Here is a 19,279-nt window from a genome sequence, read left to right as displayed (position 1 = left end):
CTGATGAGTCGTCTTTTGCTCCATATTATTGTTTGTTGACCCGGGTTTCTTCTGTCTTGTCTCTCTGCCATGACCTGGAGCATTGCGCCTCATTGGCAGCATTGCAACTGGGTTGCTGTCATGTCCATTCCAGTCTGTAGGAAAGGGGACTATAATTTAGTTAAGAGCAGGTCACTTCCTTTTAGATGAGGTTGCGCAGTTGCTTCTGGTCATATTCTCCTGGGTAAGAACTTGCCATGGTTTGCTGCAAAGAGGGTTGGGGAATAAAGTCTCTAGCTGAGCAGTTATGTGCCCTACTAAAACTTGAAAAGTATAGAAGATGAAGAGTATGGATTTTGTCCTTTGTCTACTTTCTTTCTTTCTTTCTTTTTTTTTTTGAGACGGAGTTTTGTGCTTGTTGCCCAGGCTGGAGAGGAATGGCATGATCTCGGCTCACCGCAACCTCCGCCTCCCAAGTTCAAGCAATTCTCCTGCCTTAGCCTTCTGAATAGCTGGGATTACAGGCATGCACCACCTTGCCCAGCTAATTTTGTATTTTTAGTAGAGACGGGGTTTCTCCATGTTGAGGCTGGTCTCGAATTCCTGACCTCAGGTGATCTGCCCGCCTCAGCCTCCCAAAGTGCTGGGATTACAGGCGTGAGCAACTGCACCCGGCCCCTTTGTCTGCTTTCTACAGTTTTATGTGCCTTGTTCATCTTTGGAGTTATTTAGCTATTCTTGATCTGAATACCTTTTTTGGGGGGGGATTCAGATTGTATTTATTTTCTCTCATCTGTGACACATTCATTTCATTCATGAGGTCATTTGTCACATAGAAATGTAAATTTTCATTTTATTATTCCTTTTGAATACAAGCTTACATATTTTTAGATTTGATTCTAGATACTTTATCAATTTTGTCTCTAGGGATAGACAGGACACCTTGATTGATAGACTGTATAAACACTTAATTTAAGGTCAGTTTTCTATTTCAATTTTTTAAAAAAGAAAAGAAACATGTTATTTTAAGTATGAAAACCAAAACCATCTGTTTGATGCTTCATATTATCATTAATTTTATGATTTGATAGGATTTACAATTATTTGTAGTTTTTTCTAACTACGCAAGAACAGTTATACAAATTGTTTTTCAAAATACTTTTCTAAAATTCATTTTGAATGTAGAAGATAGTTTTTTTTTTTTAAAAGAGGGAAGTCAGATTGAAGTGCTAATCTGAGAGATAAGAGATAAAGTTTTGTGTGAAATTTAGTGTTCAAGCTGCTAAATATGTCTAGTGTATAGTTGAAATATGTTGTGGAACTCAGGAGAGGAGTTAGTGCTAGAGATGTTGACTTAGAAATCATAAAGTCCAGAGGAAATTGTTGAAATGTGGATAATAAATAAGTTCTTCAAAGAGGCGCTTATAGGCTGAGAGTAGTGACTCATGCCTGTATTCTTGGCACTTTGGGAGGCCAAGGCAGGAGGATGATTTGAGGCCAGGAATTTGAGACTAACCTGAGCAACATAGTGAGACCCCCATCTCTACATATGTACCTATATTTAGAGGTCTAAAGGAAACCAGCTGAAGAGATAGATATTAGACTATTATATCTCTGTGCTTATAAAAGATAGAAGATCATTTCACTAAGGAGGAAGTGGTCCTGGTGTGAAGTGAATTTTTAGGATGTTTGAAGAAAGCTTGTGGGTGCTAACTGGATTGTTAATTCTTTTGCCGTTGGTCCATTGGTGGTGTTGACGAGAATAATTGTGTGTGTGTGTGTTTTGAGACGCAGTTTCGCTCCTGTTGCCCATGCTGGAGTGCAATGGTATGATCTTGGCTCACTGCAACCTCCATCTCCCAGATTTAAGCGATTCTCCTGCCTCAGCCTCCCGAGTAGCTGGGATTACAGGCATGTGCCACCATGCCCGGCTAATTTTATATTTTTAGTAGAGACGGGGTTTCACCATGTTGGTCAGGCTGGTCTCGAACTCCGGACCTCAGGTTATCCGCCCACCTTGGCCTCCCAAAGTGCTGGGATCACAGGTGTGCGTCACCACACCCAGCTGAGAATAATTGTTATAATAGGAGGCTGGATACTATTAGAAAGGTATAGTTGAAGGGGAAGGTGGTAGAGTTCAGTCATGCCATCTCATGAAATTGGTGGTAAAAGGAAAGACAGAGAAGAGGTGCTTGAAAGGACTTTAAGATTTTTTTTGTTTGTTTGGGGTTAGTGATGCAGAAAGGTCTAAATAAATTTCAAGTTAGAAAAGCAGGAGCCAGCCAGGAGCCAGCCAAGAGCATGGAACTGCATCATGAGCACTGGTGGGGAGGTGTAATGTCCCTTCATTGTAGTAATAGAGCATGACAGACAGAGTGGGCATATAATTTTTATTAAACAAGAAGAATGATGTTGGGGTAGTGGTGTGTGGAAATCCTCTCAGCTGTTAGGCTGCCTCCTGAGAAAGAACATTTAAGGTGTTTGGGGTTGGACTCAAGGAGAATGGAAAAAGGCAATAAAGTGAAGGTTTGTCCTTTTCAAATATTAAGCTTTTAGAATGGGTAATAATTAGGGTACATAATGAATCTTTTAATGATTGTTTTATAAAGTGTGAAACAATTTTTAATGAGTCACTTTGAAATACATTTGTTCTGTAGACCAATTGCTATAATCCTGAAAATAAGATTCTTTTTTTGGCCGGGCACAGTGGCTCATGCCTATAATTCCAGCACTTTGAGAGGCCGAGGCGGGTGGATCATCTGAGGTCAGGAGTTCAAGACCAGCCTGGCCAATGTGGTGAAACCCAGTCTCTACTAAAAATACAAAAATTAGCCAGGCATGGTGGTGGGCACCTGTAATCCCAGCTATTCAGGAGGCTGAGGCAGGAGAATTGCTTGAACCTGGGAGGCAGAGGTGGCAGTGAGTCGAGATCGCGCCATTGCATTCCAGCCTGGGTGACAGAGCGAGACTCCATCAAAAAAAAAAAAAAAAGAAAGAAAATCTTTTATTGGTGCTGTTGTTGTTGTTGAGGTAGGATCTAGATGTGTTGTTCAGGCTGGAGTCCAGTGGTACCATCACAGCTCACTGTAGCCTCAGCTGCCAGGGCTTGATTGATTCTCCCACCTCAGCCACCTGAGTAGCTAGGACTACAGACGTGTGCCACTAGGCTTGGCTAATTTTTTGTAGAGATGGGGTGTCGCCATGTTTCCCAGGCTGTCTTGAACTACTGGGCTCAAGCAATATGCCTGCCTCAGCCTCTCAAGGTGCTGGGATTACATGTGTGAGCCACCACACCTGGCCAAAAATAAGATTCTTTTTTTTTTTTTTTTTTTTTTTGAGACAGGGTCTGGCTTTGTCACCTAGGCCTGAGTGGCACAATCCCAGCTCACTGCAGCCTCCGCCTCCCAGGTTCAAGGCATATCCTTCCATCTCAGCCTCCTGAGTAGCTGACATTATAAGCACTCACCACGTTGCCTCACTAATTTTTACATTTTTTGTTGAGATGAGGTTTCACCATCTTGCCCAGGCCGGTCTGAAACTCCTGAGCTCAAGGGATTTGCTTGCCTTGGCCTCTCAAAAGTGCAGGGATTACAGGTATGAGCCACCATGCCTGGCCAAGATTCTTAACATTTATTACTAGGATGAAACTTCTCTGAGTCAGCTATAATTTCGGCACAAGGAAAAGTATACCATGCTTCACATTATTTTGATAATCATTTTGCAGTAGAGAATAAAGATGCACAATACCACTAATTACATGCATAAACTTTTCTTGTATTAGTGAAGTATTGTTATTTGTTGTTTCTTTTTACATTATGACCTATGCTTTATAGATAAATTCACCAGTGATTAATATAAATACAAAAATGACTGTTTTCTCTTGTTTACTGTTAAGCAGAAATCAAAGAACAATCTGCAGAAGAGGATGCTGAAGCAGAAGTGGATAACAGCAAACTGCTAATTCCAACTCTTCAGCGATCTGTGTCTGAGGAATCGGCAAACTCCCTGGTCTCTGTTGGTGTAGAAGCCAAAATCAGGTTAGAGAATGAATGCAGCAGGATTGGATATTAGTGACAGGAATAAAGCAGTGAAATGACTGTAGAGAAAATTCAAGGAATATGAGTTTAGGATGAAAATCTGGGTGGGATTTTATGATTTGGTAGCTAAATTTGAAGCTGATACCTCTGTGTTTAGTTGGGATGAGTTACATCTGTGGGCTTAGGCAATTGTAGAGCAGGGCAGCACACTAGGGTTTTACTCTAGTCACCTCAGGCCAGTACAGAATATTACCAATGTGCTATTCCTGGCAGAAGACATAAATCTGAGCATTTAGCATGAGGATTAATTTTTTATACTTACCTGTAAACTTAAGTTTATACTTTTGTTCCTCACCTTCTCCCCATTCATTAAAAAAGGAAACACAGGACATTATAACCTATTTTTTTCTTTCTTTTTTCTGCCCCCGCCACCCCCCCTCCCCACCTTTTTTTGAGATGGAGTCTTGCTCTGTCACCAAGCTGGAGTGCAGTGGTGCCATCTCGGCTCACTGCAACTTCCAATTCCCTGGTTCAAGAGATTCTTCTGCCTCAGGCTTCTGAGTAGCTAGGATTATAGGCATGCATCACCATGCCCAGCTAATTTTTGTGTTTTTGGTAGACAGGGTTTCACCATGTTGGCCAGGATGGTCTCGATCTCCTGATCTCATGATCCGCCTGCCTCGGCCTCCCAAAGTGCTGGGATTACAGGCACGAGCCACTACAATGGGCCTGTAACCTATCATTGTATAATTCAGCTTTGAAGTCTTAAGAGTTTTTAGACCTTATTTGAAAGACATGAATAAAACAATGAAATTATCCATCAGTTTGGTACTCCCATCTCCTTCCTTCCCTCCCTCCTTACCTCTCTCCCTCCCTTCTTTCCCTCCTTCTTTCCCTCCTTCCTTCCCTCCCTTTCTCCCTCCTTCCCTCCCTTTCTCCCTCCTTCCCCTCCATCCCTTCTCCCTCCTTCCTCCCTTCGTTTCCCTTCTGCTTCCTTTTCCTCTTCCCTTTTCTTCCTTTCCTTTCTTATTTTTTTATTTTTTGAGGAAGGGTCTTACTCTGTTGCTCAAGCTGGAGTGCAGTAGTGTGATCACAGCTCACTGCAGCCTCAACCTCCCAGGCTCAGCTGATCCTCCCACCTTAGCCTCCCAGGTAGCTGGGACTAAAGGTGTGTGCCACCATACTTGGCTAATTTTTAACCTTTTTTTGGTAGAGATTGGGTCTCTTGGTGTTATCCAGGTTGGTCTGGAACTCCTGGGCTGAAGCAATCCTCCTGTCTCAGCCTCCCTAAGTGGTGAAATTGCAAGCATGAACCACTGCACCTGACCTCTCTCATCTTCTTGAAGCATTTTCTTTCTTTTGCTTTTGGGACATCTCACTCCTCATTTTATCTTTTGCTAGTTGCCATGGAGACTCTACATGTTTATAATTTTGGAGTTCTTAAGGATAAGTCCTCAGATATCTTGTCTACTTTTTGTCTCTGTTCACTCCCTGGGAAAGAAAGCTCATTCATTCTGATAGCTGTAACCTCTGTGTGTGCCCTTAAGAGTCTCAAGTGTTCATTTCCATTACTGTTCTTTACCTGAACTCCAGACTTTTATGTCCAACTGTTTGCTTGACATCTCCATTTGGAAGTGTATTAGACACCTCACCCTTAACATGTCCAGTACCATGCTTGATTCTGCCTCCACCTCTGCCCCAAATCTGCTTCTCTCCACGATTTCCTCATTTCAGTAAATAATGTCAGTATTCACTCAGTTGTTTAGTCCAGAAACTTTGAAAGTTGATCCTTGATTTCTATCTTTTCTCATACCTTGCAGCTCAACTCGATAACCCAAACAACTTGTTAGTGTCTTAACTTGCCTAACATTTTAGTTGAAGTCACTGTTATCCTTTGGAAGTTGTAGTAGCCTTTTAACCAGTCTTTCTGCTTCTCTTTACCTTTCCATAGTCCAATTTGTTTATAGCACAGTTGCAAAAATTATTCTAATAATGATAATCAGGTCCCCACTCTCCACTCTCTTTCATGACTATTATATTTAAATTATATTCATAATTTCAAGTACTTACCATGTCTACAAGGTGTGATCTGTTCCTGACTGCCTCTCTCATGTCATTTGTCACTCACTGTGCTCTCACCACATTGGCCTCACTCCTTTAAATGTGCTGATGGGGTTTCTGTCTGAGAGCTTTGGTGCTTGCTCTGCTTGTCTCCTGGCTTACCTCCCAGAGAGGCCACCTTGCTGATAATACTAGCCTCCTCTGAAGGGCCACATCCAGCTTAGTCTCAGTCAGCTTAGGAAAAAGAACATACAATGTGAATCAACGTAAAGAACGCACCGGTGTTTGTTATACTGTAGTCCTTTCCTCCTCCTCCAATATTTTTTGGGAGGTTTGAACATTTTCAAAATAAAGGAGTAGGATGGAAAAGAAAACAGCAGCTCCCACCATATTTTACATAGTAACCTGCTTTATTTTTCTTTGTGGCACTTATTATTTTCTAACAGTTCATTTGACTGTCATGTGAACTCTGAAGACAGGCACTTTGTTGGTGGGTTTTGTTCACCACACTGTGTCCTGCACTTAATAGTCCCTGACAGAGATTAGGTGCTGTATAATTTTTTTTTTTCTTTTTTCTTTTTTCTTTCTTTTTTTTTTTTTTTTTGAGGCAGAGTCTCGCTCTGTTGCCCAGGCTGGAATGCAGTGGCCTGATCTCGGCTCACTGCAAGCTCCGCCTCCTGGGTTCACGCCATTCTCCTGCCTCAGCCTCCTGAGTAGCTGGGACTACAGGCGCCTGCCACCACGCCTGGCTAATTTTTTGTATTTTTAGTAGAGATGGGGTTTCAGTGTGTTAGCCAGGATGGTCTTGATCTCCTGACCTCGTGATCCGCCCGCCTTGGCTTCCCAAAGTGTTGGGATTACAGGTGTGAGTCACCGTGCCTGGCCCAATATATTTTTGATGAATAATGAATTCTAGTTGATTGAAAAGCATTTAAAGTTCTGCTTAAATTTTTGTAGTTTGATACTACCATAAACTTTACTTTTTGCTATGTGTTTTGTAGAGATTAGAAATGATGTAATGCATATGTGGAATTGAGAGGTACGGAATGCAGAATATTTGCTAGTTTAGAGCAGGTGCCTGAGAGCCTTCTGAAAGTATTCTGTGCCTCTGTATCCTCTAGGTCTACTTCGGGAACCCACTGTAGTTCTTAACCTCCTTGCTTGGTTCTTCTGCAGATCTTAAGGACAGAGTATGCCTGACTGACTTATCTTTTTGTCACCTGTGAGTAGCACACTGTCACTGTTAGTCCTCATCTAATACTTGTACAGAGAATGAAAGTTAAAAGCTACTCATGAATATATGATAATTTCGTTTATAATAATCATGGCCTATCAGTGGAAAAGAATAGGTTACTCAATAATTGGCTATCTATGTAAAAAATATAGGTAGATTGATGCTCATACCACATGGAAAAATAACCTTGAGGTAGATTAATAAGCAATGCCATTGTTATGTATTTATCTTGGGCTATACTACCACTCCCACTGTTATTTTCATTAGACGGGACAGGGTGAATGTGCACTGTGAGAAGGCCAGCATGCTGTAATACAGACCTGGTGTTTATTCCAAGCTCCAACTTTTTCACCTTTATTTATTCACTTATATCTCTCTGTCCCACAGTTTCCTTAAAATAGGATGAACAGATTTAATTTAATGAATTTTATTTTATTTTTTTTTTTGAGACAGAGTCTCGCTCTGTCTCTCAGGCTGGAGTGCAGTGGCGCGATCTCGGCTCACTGCAGGCTCCACCTCCCGGGTTCAAGCGATTCTCCTGCCTCAGCCTGCCAAGTAGCTGGGACCACAGGCGCCTGCCGCCACGCCCGGCTAATTTTTTTGTATTTTTAGTAGAGACAGCGTTTCACCGTGTTAGCCAGGATGGTCTCGATCTCCTGACCTCGTGATCCGCCCATCTCGGCCTCCCAAAGTGCTGGGATTACAGGCGTGAGCCACCGTGCCTGGCCTGAATTTAATGAATTTTAATGGTGCAGTATATAAAATGTTCTAAATGAATCTGTAGATAATCATCCTATTATAATTAATAGGATTTTAGCAAGATTGCTAGATAACAAAATCAAAATGCAAAAATCACGTGTATTTATATATATTAGGAACAGAGTTAAATGGTATTTTTTAGAATATTATTTTCCAATAATATAAAATAATATGTGACTAGGATTATGTGCAAAAATGTAAGACTTTTATAGAGAAAATTATAAAACTTTTTGGAAAGATTAAGGAACACAGACATAATAGCAATATAATACTCACATTTTAGGGGATTCAGTATTTGAAAGATATTCTTTCCCAATTGATCTGTAGGTTCAAGAAAATTCTAATAAAAATTTCTACAGTAAATTTTACAAGCTGATTTTAATTTATATGAATATGCAAAAGACAGGATAAGCCAAAGGACCCATGAAGAAGAGGAAGGATTGCTTTACTTGATACTAAGACTTTTCGTAACACCCTAATAAATTAAGTCAGTGCTGTATTACCACAGAAACAGACAATAGACCAATGGATCAGAATAGGGAACCCAGATACAGATACATGAGTAATAAGGACAGGTTATTTATAACAAAGGGGCATCACAAATTAGTGAGGAAGGAAGTCTCTTTCAACAATTGTGCTAGAACAATTAGATGTACTTTTAAAAAAAAAAAGAAAGTAGACCTAATTTATTCATGTCTAATCCAGTTAATTTATAGACTTATACATGTGAGAAGCAAATTAATAAAAGAAGTTAATGTAGAGGAATTTCTTCATTGCTTTGGGGTAAGGAAAGACTTAAAAAACAAATGGAAAGCCCTAATTATAGAAAAGGGTTGATTGGCCAGGCACAGTGGCTCATGCCTAACACCTATAATCCTAGCACTTTGGGAGGTTGAGGCAGGAGGATTGCTTGAGCCCAGGAGTTCGAGACCAGCCTGACTCGAACATGACAAAACCCCATCTCTACAAAAAATACAAAAATTAGTAGGACTTGGTGGTGCTACTCAGGAGGCTGAGGTGGGAGGATCACTTGAGTCCAGGAGGTTGAGGCTGCAGTGAGCTGTGATCCTGCCACTGCACTCCAGCCTGGGTGACAGAGTGAGACCCTGTCTCAAAAAAAAAAAGAAAACACACATAAAACGAAAAGGGGCCAGGTGCAGTGGCTCATGCCTGTAATCCCAGCCCTTTGGGAGGCTAAGGTGGGTGGATCCCTGAGGTCAGGAGTTCGAGACCAGCCTGGCCAACATGGTGAAACCCCATCTCTACTAAAAATACAAAAATTAGCTGGGTGTGGTGGTGGGCACCTGTAATCCCAGCTACTTGGGAGGCCGAGGCAAAATTGCTTGAACCTGGGAGGTGGACGTTGCAGTGAACCCAGATCGCGCCATTTCACTCCAGCCTGGGCAACAAGAGAGAAACTGCATCTCAAAAAAAAAAAAAAAAAAAAAGAAATAAAAGAAAAGGATTGATTAATAATGCTATGCTTAAATTTAAAACTTTTCATGAAAAATACCAAGAGTAAAAAGATAAATGACAGAAAAGGGAAAAATATTTCTAAAGCATATTACTAACAAAGAACTTATGTTCATATGTATTTAAAAATGAAGCAAAACAATTGAATAAGAAAAAGCTTCTGTAGAAGGCAGTAAGCATTACTTGATTACTTGCAATAAACATTATTGTGACATTTTTTAAACATGCTGTTGGATTTTAGTTAGCTAATATTTTTGTTTATGTTCATAAGCAATATGAATTTTTGTAATATTGTAATGTCCTAGTTTTGGAGACAAGATTACACTAGCCTCGTGTGTGAGGCATCTTTCAGTTTTCTTATTTTCTAGAACAACTAGTTTAAGACAGGAATTGACTTCATGTAAGTTTGAAGTAACTGTCATAAAATTACATGGGTCTGTGGGGTTTCTTACAGAAAATGAAGTCACTACTAGTTCAATTCAAAGATTTTTTTTCTTTGAATATGTATTCCATAAATTTGCTCCCCACCTCCAAATTTTTTTCTATTCAGCTGTCTGTTTCAACTTGTACCAATTTTCTCATGTTATATTTTTCTCAGAACATATAAATTTTATCTAAAATGATTCATGATACATTTATTATTTTTTAAATGTTATTTTTGATTGGCAAATCCTAATTGTACATTTATGAGTACAGTGTGATGTTTCAATTCATGAATGCAAAGTGAAATGATTGAATCAAGTAAATTAACATCCATTACCTTGATTAACTCTCATTTGTTATTTGAAATTTACTCTTAAGTTGGTGCAAAAGTGATTGCAGTTTTTGCCATTACTTTTAATGGCAGAACCTGCAATCACTTTTGCACCAAACTAATAGTTATTTTATAATATAGGTCACCCTGCTATGCACTATATCTCAAAACCTATTCCTGCTGTCTCAACCTTCGTATCCTTTGCACCAAACTAATAGTTATTTTAAAATATAGGTCACCCTGCTATGTAGTATATCTCAAAACCTATTCCTGCTGTCTCAACCTTCATATCCTTTGACCAACAACTTACTATTTCCTTCTTCCTGCCTTACCTTCTCCGAGTGTCTGTCTGGTTACCATCACTCTACTACCGGTTCTTTTAGTTCAACTTTTTTAGATTCTACATATAAGTGAGATCATGCTGTATTTGTCTTTCTGTGCCTGGATTATTTCACTTAGCATGATATCCTCTAGATTCATCTGAGTTGTTGCAGATGACAGGTCCCTCCCGCTTCTCTCTCTCTCTCTCTCTCTCTCTCTCTCCCTCCTTCCCTCCCCCCTTCCTTAATCCCCTTCCCCTCCCCTCCCTGCCTCCCTGCCTCCCTGCCTCCCTTCCCTTCCCCTCCCCCTCTTTTTCTACCTCCCCTTCCCTCTGTCTTTTTTCATTCCCTTCCTCCCTCCCTCCCTCCCTTCCTTCCTTCCTTCCTTCCTTTTTTTCCTTCCTTCCTTTCTTTCTCTTTCTCTCTCTCTTTTTTTTTTTCTTTGAAAGGATGTCACTCTGTTGCCCAGGCTGGAGTACAGTGCTGTGCTTACAGCTCACTGCAGTCTCAACTTCCTGGGTTCAGGCAATCCTCCCACCACAGCCTCCAAGTGGCTGGGACTACAGGTGTGTGCTCACCACACCAGGCTAATTTTTTAAATTTTATGTAGAGATGGAGTCTTACTATGTTGCCCAGGCTGGTTTTGAATATCTGGGCTCAAGCAGTCCTCCAGCCTTGGCCTCCCAAAGTGCTGGGATTATAGGCATGAGCCACCACTCCCCATCCTCCCGCTTTTCAAGGCTGAATAGTATTCCGTTGTTTATATATACCATGTTTTCTTTATCCATTCATCTATTGATGGGTACTTAGGTTGATTCCATATCTGGCTATTGTAAGTAATGCTGTAGTAAGCATGGGCATGCCGATATCCTTTTGACATTGATTTCAGTTCCTTTGGATATATACCCAGAAGTGTGATTACTAGATTATATGGTAATTCTATTTTTAGTTTTTTGAGGAACCTCTTTACCATTTTCCATAATGGCTGTACTAATTGACACCCCCACAACAATGTACAGGACTTCCATTTTTTGTGTATCCTTGGCAATACTTATCTTTCATCTTTTTAATAATAGCCATTTGTTAGGTTGTTAGCCAATAGCCAGGTGTTACGTGATATATACTTGTTTTAATTTTCATTTCCCTAATGAGTAGTGATGCTGAGCATTTTCTCATGTACCTGTTGGCCATTTGTATGTGTTCTTTTGAGAAATGTCTGTTCAGGTCCTTTGCCCATTTTTTAATCAGGTTGTTTTCTTGCTGTTTATTTGGGTTCCATATATATTTTGGATATTAAATATTTTCTCCCATTCTGTGGGTTGTCTCTTTACTTTGTTAATATTTTCATTTGCCGTAAGGAGCTTGGTGGTTTAGCCATCCCATTTGTCTATTATTGCTTTTGTTGCCTATGCTTTCAGGGTCATATCCAAAAAGTTATTGCCCACATGGAACTTTCTCCCTATGTTTTATTCTAGTAGTTTAATAGTTTGACATCCTAAACATAAGACTTTCATCTATTTTGAATTGATTTTTGTGTGTTATTTGAGACAAGGGTATGATTTTATTCTTGTGCATATGGATATACAGTTTTTTCAGTGCCATTTATTGAGGAGACAGTTCTTTACCCATTGTGTTTTCTTGGCATCTTTGTTATAAATCAACCAAGTGTAAATGCGTGAGTTCATTCCTGTTCCATTGGTTGATGTGTCTTCTTGTTTTTTGAGCCAGGGTGGTATCTTAGCCCAGGCTGGAGTGCGGTGGTGTGATCTTGGCTTTCTGCAACCTCTGCCTCCTGAGCTGAAGCCACCCACCCACCTCAGCCTCTTGAGTACCCGGGACTACAGGTGTTCACTACCACCCCTGGCTTATTTTTGTGTTTTTAGTAGAGACGGGGTTTCACCGTGTTGCCCAGGCTGGTTTCAGACTCCTGGGCTCAAGCAGTCTGCCTGCCTCAGCCTACCCAAGTGCTGGGATTACAAGTGTGAACCACTGTGCCTATCCAGATGTATGTTTTGTTTTTGTTTTTTTGTGCCGGTACCATACTATTTTGATTACAGTCATTTTGTAATGTTTTGAAATCAGACAGTGTGATGCATCCAGCATTATTCTTTTTGCTCAAGGTTGTTTTGGCTGTTTGATATCTTCTGTGCTTCCATATAAATTTAAGGATAATTTATTTCTGTCAAAATTGACGTTGGAATTTCGATAGATATTGCGTTGAATCTGTAGATCACTTTGGGTAGTATGGACAGTTAGTTTCACAGTATTAATTCTTCCAGTCCATGAATATAGGATATCTTTCCATTTCTTGATGTTTTCTTAAATTTCTTTTGTGAGTTTTATAGTTTTCAGTATACAGGTCTTTTACCTCCCTGGTTGAAATTACACCTAAGTATTTAATTTTTTCGTTGCTATTGTAAATGAGATTATTATATTAATTTTCTTTTAGGATTGTTTGCTGTTAGTATATAGAAATGCTACTGATTTTTGTATATTTACTTTGTATCCTGCTACTTTATCAAATTTGTTTATTAGTTCTAACAGTTTTTTGGTGGAGTCTTTAGGGTTTTCCATATATAAGATCATGCCATCAGCAAATAAAGACAGTTTCACGTCTTCCTTTCCTACTGGGATCCCTTATGTCTTTCTCTTGACCATATTGCTCTGCCTAGGACTTCCAGTAATATATTGAAACTTTTATATTCAGTATTTTATATTTTATACCAATTTTATATTCAGTATTTTCATTATGATTTTATTTCACATATTGGGATTTCCATTTTAAGTGAAAAATTCTTAAACAGTATCTTTTCTAGTTTCCAAATTTTTGGATTTTTTTTTTTTTTCTTGAAAAGGAGTCTCGCTCTGTTGCCCAAGCTATGCAATGGTGCGATCTTGGCTCACTGGAACCACCACCTCCTAGGTTCAAGTGATTCTCCTGCCTCAGCCTCCTGAGTGGCTGGGACTACAGGCGTGTGCCACCACACCCAGCTAACTTTTGTATTTTCAGTAGAGACGGGGTTTCGCCATGTTGGTCAGGCTGGTCTCAAACTCCTGACCTCAGGTGATCCACCTGCCTCGGCCTCCTAAAGTGTCGGAATTACAGGCATGAGCCACTGCACCTGGCCAGAAAATTTTAAGTTATCCATTTATTATACATTGTTAGTTTTACTGCATTATTGTCAGAGAATGTTGCCTGCATGATGTTGGTCACTTGCTATGTATCATGTATTCTTTTACGGCCTACTATGTAATCCACTCTTGAAATATTTTAATATACTTGAAAAGAATGTGAACTGTTAGTTGTAGATAGAACTGAATATAGTATCTCAAACTAATTTATTATGCTCAGGTAATTAATAAATAATGAACAATAAAGATGTTCAACTTAATTTTTATCGGTTTGATATAGTATTTTCTGAGAAAAATAATTAAAATCTTCCACTGTTGTTGATTTTAATTTTTTTAGTCTTCCAGTTTTGTTAGTACAGGTTGAGTTTCTCCTATCCAAAATGCTTGGGACAGGCCAGGTGCGGTGGTTCATGCCTGTAAATTCCAGCACTTTAGGTGGCCAAGGCAGGTGGATCACCTGAGGCCAGGAGTTTGAGACCAGCCTGGCCACCGTGGCAAAACTCCATCTCTACTAAAAATACAAAAATTAGCTAGATGTTGTGGTGTGTGCCTGTAGTCCCAGCTACTTGAGAGGCTGAGGCAGGAGAATTGCTTGAACCCAGAAGGTGGAGGTTACAGTGAGCCAAGACCATACCATTGCACTCCAGCCTGGACAACAGAGCAAGACTCCATCTCAAAAAAAACGAAATCAAAATGTTTGGGACCAGATGTGTTTTGGATTTTGGATTTTGGAATATTTGCGCATACATAATAAGATATTTTGGGGATGGCAGACATGTATAAACATGAAATTTGTAGGGTCCAGCCCCGCAGGGTCGGTGGGTTTTCTCCCCGTGTGCGGAGACGAGAGTATAGAAATAAAGACACAAGACAAGGAGATAAAAGAAAAGACAGCTGGGCCTGGGGGACCACTACCACCAAGACGTGGAGACCGGTAGTGGCCCTGAATGCCAGGCTACGCTGATATTTATTGGATACAAGACAAAGGGGCAGGGTAAGGATTGTGAGCCATCTCCAGTGATAGGTAAGGTCACGTGGGTCACTTGTCCACTGGGCAGGGAGCCCTTCCCTGCCTGGCAGCCGAGGCAGAGAGAGAGAGAGAGAGAGAGAGATAGCTTACGCCATTATTTCTGCTTATCAGAGACTTTTAGTACTTTCACTAATTTGCTACTGCTATCTAAAAGGCAGAGCCAGGTGTACAGGATGGAACATTAAGGCGGACTAGGAGCGTGACCACTGAAGCACGGCATCACAGGGAGACAATTAGGCCTCCGGATAACTGCGGGCGGGCCTGACTAATGTCAGGTGCTCCACAAGAGGTGGAGGAGTAGAGTCTTCTCTAAACTCCCCCGGGGAAAGGGAGACTCCCTTGCCCGGTCTGCTAAGTAGTGGGTGTTTTTCCTTGACACTGACGCTACCGCTAGACCACGGTCCACTTGGCAACGGGCATCTTCCTAGACGCTGGGACCAAGGAGCCCTCTGGTGGCCCTGTCCGGGCATAACAGAAGGCTTGCACTCTAGTCTTCTGGTCACTTCTCACTATGTCCCTTCAGCTCCTATCTCTGTATGGCCTGGTTTTTCCTAGGTTATGATTGTAGAGCGAGGATTATTATAATATTGGAATAAAGAGTAATTGCTACAAACTAATGATTAATGATATTCATATATAATCATATCTTATGATCTATATAGTATAACTATTCTTATTTTATATATTTTGTTATACTGGAACAGCTCGTGCCCTCGGTCTCTTGCCTCGGCACCTGGGTGGCTTGCCGCCCACAGAAATTCATTTATGTTTCGTATATACCTTATACACATAGCGTGAAGGTAATTTTATAGAATATTTAAGTAATTTTATGCTTGAAACAAAGTTTATATTAAGTACTTAGGTGTGAAATTTTCTACTTGTGATATCATGTTGGTGCTTAAAAAGTTTTGAATTTCGGAGCATTTCAGATTTTGGATTTTCAGATTGGAGATGCTTAACCATCTCTTTCAGATTCGAGATTCATTTTGAGGCCTGTTGGTCTGAGTATATGGTTATGATCGATATCTATTATACTATTGATCATTTTGTTAGTGTGTAACATCTTTTTCATCCCTAATGTCGTGTTTTCTTTTTGACATAACTTTCATTTTGTCTGATAAAATTATTGCCACTCAAACTTCCTTTGGGTTTATGTTTGCCTGGTATCTTTTTACCTCTTTTCCCATCAACATTTTTGTCCTTGTTTTATGTGTCATTTGTGTCTATACTTCCAAAATTTTTTGCACCTATTTTTTTTTTATTTTTTATTTTTTGAGATGGAGTCTTGCTCTGTCGCCCAGGCTGGAGTGCAGTGGTGCGATCTCAGCTCAGTGCAACCTCCACCTCCCTGATTCAAGCAATTCCCCTGCCTCAGCCTCCCGAGTAGCTGGGATTACAGGCACGCACCACCATGCCTGGCTAATTTTTTTGTATTTTTAATAGAGACGGGAGGCTTCACCATGTTGGCCAGACTGATTTCGAACTCCTCACCTCAGGCGATCTGCCCAACTAGGCCTCCCGAAGTGCTGGGATTACAGGTGTGTGCCACCGCACCCAGCTGCACCCAATTTTTAGATCTAATTTTAATCTAATCTCAAAAATGGTCTTTTAATTGGTGATTTTTGCCTTTTAATTGGTGATTTGGGTTTACATTATTGTAATGGCTAGTAAGATTTCGTATGCTATTTTAGAAAATGTTTTTTAGTCGCTGTATACAAGTTTTTTCTTTTCTTTTTTTTTGAGATGGATTCTTGCTCTGTCGCCTAGGCTGGAGTGCAGTGGCATGATCTCAGTTCATTGCAACCTCCGCCTCCTGGGTTTAAGTGATTCTCCTGCCTCAGCCTCCTGAGTAGCTGGGATTACGGGCGCCTGCCACCATGCCTGGCTAATTTTTGTATTTTTAGTAGAGACGGGGTTTCACCATGTTGGCCGGGCTGGTCTCGAACTCCTGACCTGTGATCCGCCCGTCTCAGCCTCCCAAAGTGCTGGGATTACAGGTGTGAGCCACCATGCCCATCCTCTTTTTCTTTTTAAAATACAGACAGGGTCTCACTATGTTGCCCAGGCTGGTCTCAAAATCCTGGGGCCAAGCAATCCTCCTTCCTCGACCTCCCAAAGCACTGGGGTTACAGTGTGAGCCACTGCTCCTGGCTGAGTTGCTGTAGTGCGTGAGCATCTAATGAGGTACATGAAGAGGAGCCTTTGTGTGAGTTAGAATTCCCCTGTCTGTGGTCACAGGTGTTAACATAGTCTCACTGTGTTTCACACTTGGCTTCTAGCAATTTCTTAAAAATTTTTACTGAATTCTTAGTACCCTGCTGGTATGATATCAGTGGCCTCTTCCTCAGAGGTGCTATTGTCACATTTCTTTATGAAAGTGTCTTTCATTTGATGGTGAGTTGGTTGCCCTTTGATTTCTGCCCTCTGATGGGTTTCAGAAAAGTGGATTTGCAGATTCTCTGGTTGGGTTATGTTGTGTGGTTGGGCACAATGTTGCTTGCAGCTTTCTACAGCCAGACCAAAAGCTAGAAATTTCCCTTGACCTCGTATTAAAAAAAGTCACCAATAAATTACTCTGAGGTGTTTGACCTCCCTTCATACAACCTTTTCTAATTCTTTAATAATTTAAGTACTTCTCTAAAAGTATTTTCATTTTGGATCTGTTGTGTGGCAAAATTTCTGAGGTCTTCTAAGCCAGAGAGTAATTTTATTATACCTTCACATTTAAGCGATAGTTTTGAATATGAAATTGAATGCTAAGGTATTTTTCTGCAATAACTTTAAAATATTGCTCCATTTTCTAATCAGTGCTGTTACAATCAATGTTGATAAGACTGATGTCAATCTGATTGTTGCTTCTCATGGGTAGTGTTTCTAGGGGAAGAAACAAACCAGAAATGGGATATGGTGAAATAAATGTAAGCTTAATAGCTCAGAGAAAATTACAAATAAGGGGATAGTAAGATACTGGCAAAGCATATGGTGGTGGTCTCTTTTTGGAAAGAATAAATTTTGTTTTTCAACTTGACTTGATTTTTTTTTTTGAAATTACACTACATTTAATTTGTGTATGTGTGTATGTCTCGGTACCAGCAGACAACATAGTTTATCATGAACTTGAAATAGGTTAATTTATTAGAAAAAGAAAGCTAATTTTGATAAAAGTAATTAGTTGAGAGTCCAATATGATTTAAACCTATGTTTTAAAAAGTCACCTCAAAAGGCTATAGGTTAGTCTATCACCTGGTAATGCAAGATATGTAAGATCATGGGGTAAATACTGTAGAGGTAACTTTAATGCCCAAGAAGGAGGATTTGGGTATAGCAGCAGTAAATATCTTGTGAAGTGTAAATAGAATCAAGAGGAAGCAGTCCTTTTAGTTTCATTCTTTGTAAGATCTCTTAGTAAGTGTATATTCCATATGTGTATATTGTTTGTTGTCTCTTTTTAAATGTTTTCTCTTTTTTTATTAATAGACTTAGAGCATTTTTAGGTTTACACAAAAATTGAGCCCATTCTCCCACCTCTACCCCCAGCAGTTTCCCTCACGATTAGTATTGTGTGTTGTGTTACAGTTGGTAAACCAATATGGATACATTATTTTTAACTACAGTCCATAGTTGACATTAGGGCTCAGTATCTACCCTTATAGTATCATATAAAATGGTTTCACTGGCCTAAAAAATCCCCTTTGCTCCTAATCATCCCTTTCCTCCTTCCAGTTCAGCTCTTCTGCTTCCCCAAAAATCTACTACCACTCAACCCAGGAACTATTTAAGTTTATATTTTTATATCTCCCCGTGTGTATGCATGTGTGTGGTATATATATATCATGCATAATGAACGTTCCATCAAGTGGTTAAATAAAACTGTCACCATATGTTTTACAGAGCTGTCATGCAGTTGGGTGGCTACTAAACTCTACCTTCTTTCCCATTTTTAACTTGCATTTTTTTTTTTTCCCTGAGACAGAGTCTTGCTCTGTCACCCAGGCTGGAGTGCAGTGGTTCAATCTCAGCTTACTAGAACCTCCACCTCCCGGATGCAAGCGAGGTGCCTCAGCCACCCGAGTAGCTGGGATTACAGGGGTGTGCCACCACACCCAGCTAATTTTTGTATTTTTAGTAGAGATGGGGTTTCACCACGTTGGACAGGCTGGTCTCAAACTTCTGCCTCCCAGAGTACTGGGATTACAGGCATGAGCCACCATGCTTGGCCCCCATCTTTAGCTTTCTTACTTGGATTTTTTTTCTAGTCAAATATAAAAGAAAATAACTTTTCTAACTACTAACTAGAATTTTTTGGATTTGATATGTGTACTACTTTTTAAAATGCTATGGAAAAGTAGAATTCCAAATGTATAATTATTAAACTTAATTGTTCTTATGGGTAATCACTGAATAGACTGTAGAAAATAGATTGAAAAGCTTAGCTTGCGCTTTAGACATAATTTAAAAGCACAAGTATCTATAATTGTCACTTAAAGCAGTTGAATAAAG

General features: G+C 40.1%; 1 protein-coding gene across 24 annotated transcripts in view; it reads left to right on the top strand.

Annotated features, from left to right (window-relative positions):
* The window catches only part of KMT2C (lysine methyltransferase 2C), a 303,762-nt gene that overhangs the window by 104,202 nt on the left and 180,281 nt on the right, over positions 1 to 19,279 (top strand). For 16 of the 24 annotated variants that reach the window (XM_063726207.1, XM_054560014.2, XM_063726219.1 and 13 more), the window contains one exon: positions 3,875 to 4,016. In XM_063726207.1, coding sequence (XP_063582277.1) covers positions 3,875 to 4,016 — 142 coding nt within the window. The remainder of the gene's footprint in view (positions 1 to 3,874; positions 4,017 to 19,279) is intronic. The other 8 variants (XM_063726211.1, XM_063726208.1, XM_063726212.1 and 5 more) reach the window with 1 other exon arrangement.

Source organism: Pongo abelii, chromosome 6 (assembly GCF_028885655.2).
Source record: "Pongo abelii isolate AG06213 chromosome 6, NHGRI_mPonAbe1-v2.0_pri, whole genome shotgun sequence".
NCBI lineage: Eukaryota > Metazoa > Chordata > Mammalia > Primates > Hominidae > Pongo > Pongo abelii.
This window is presented reverse-complemented; position numbering and strand designations above follow the sequence as displayed.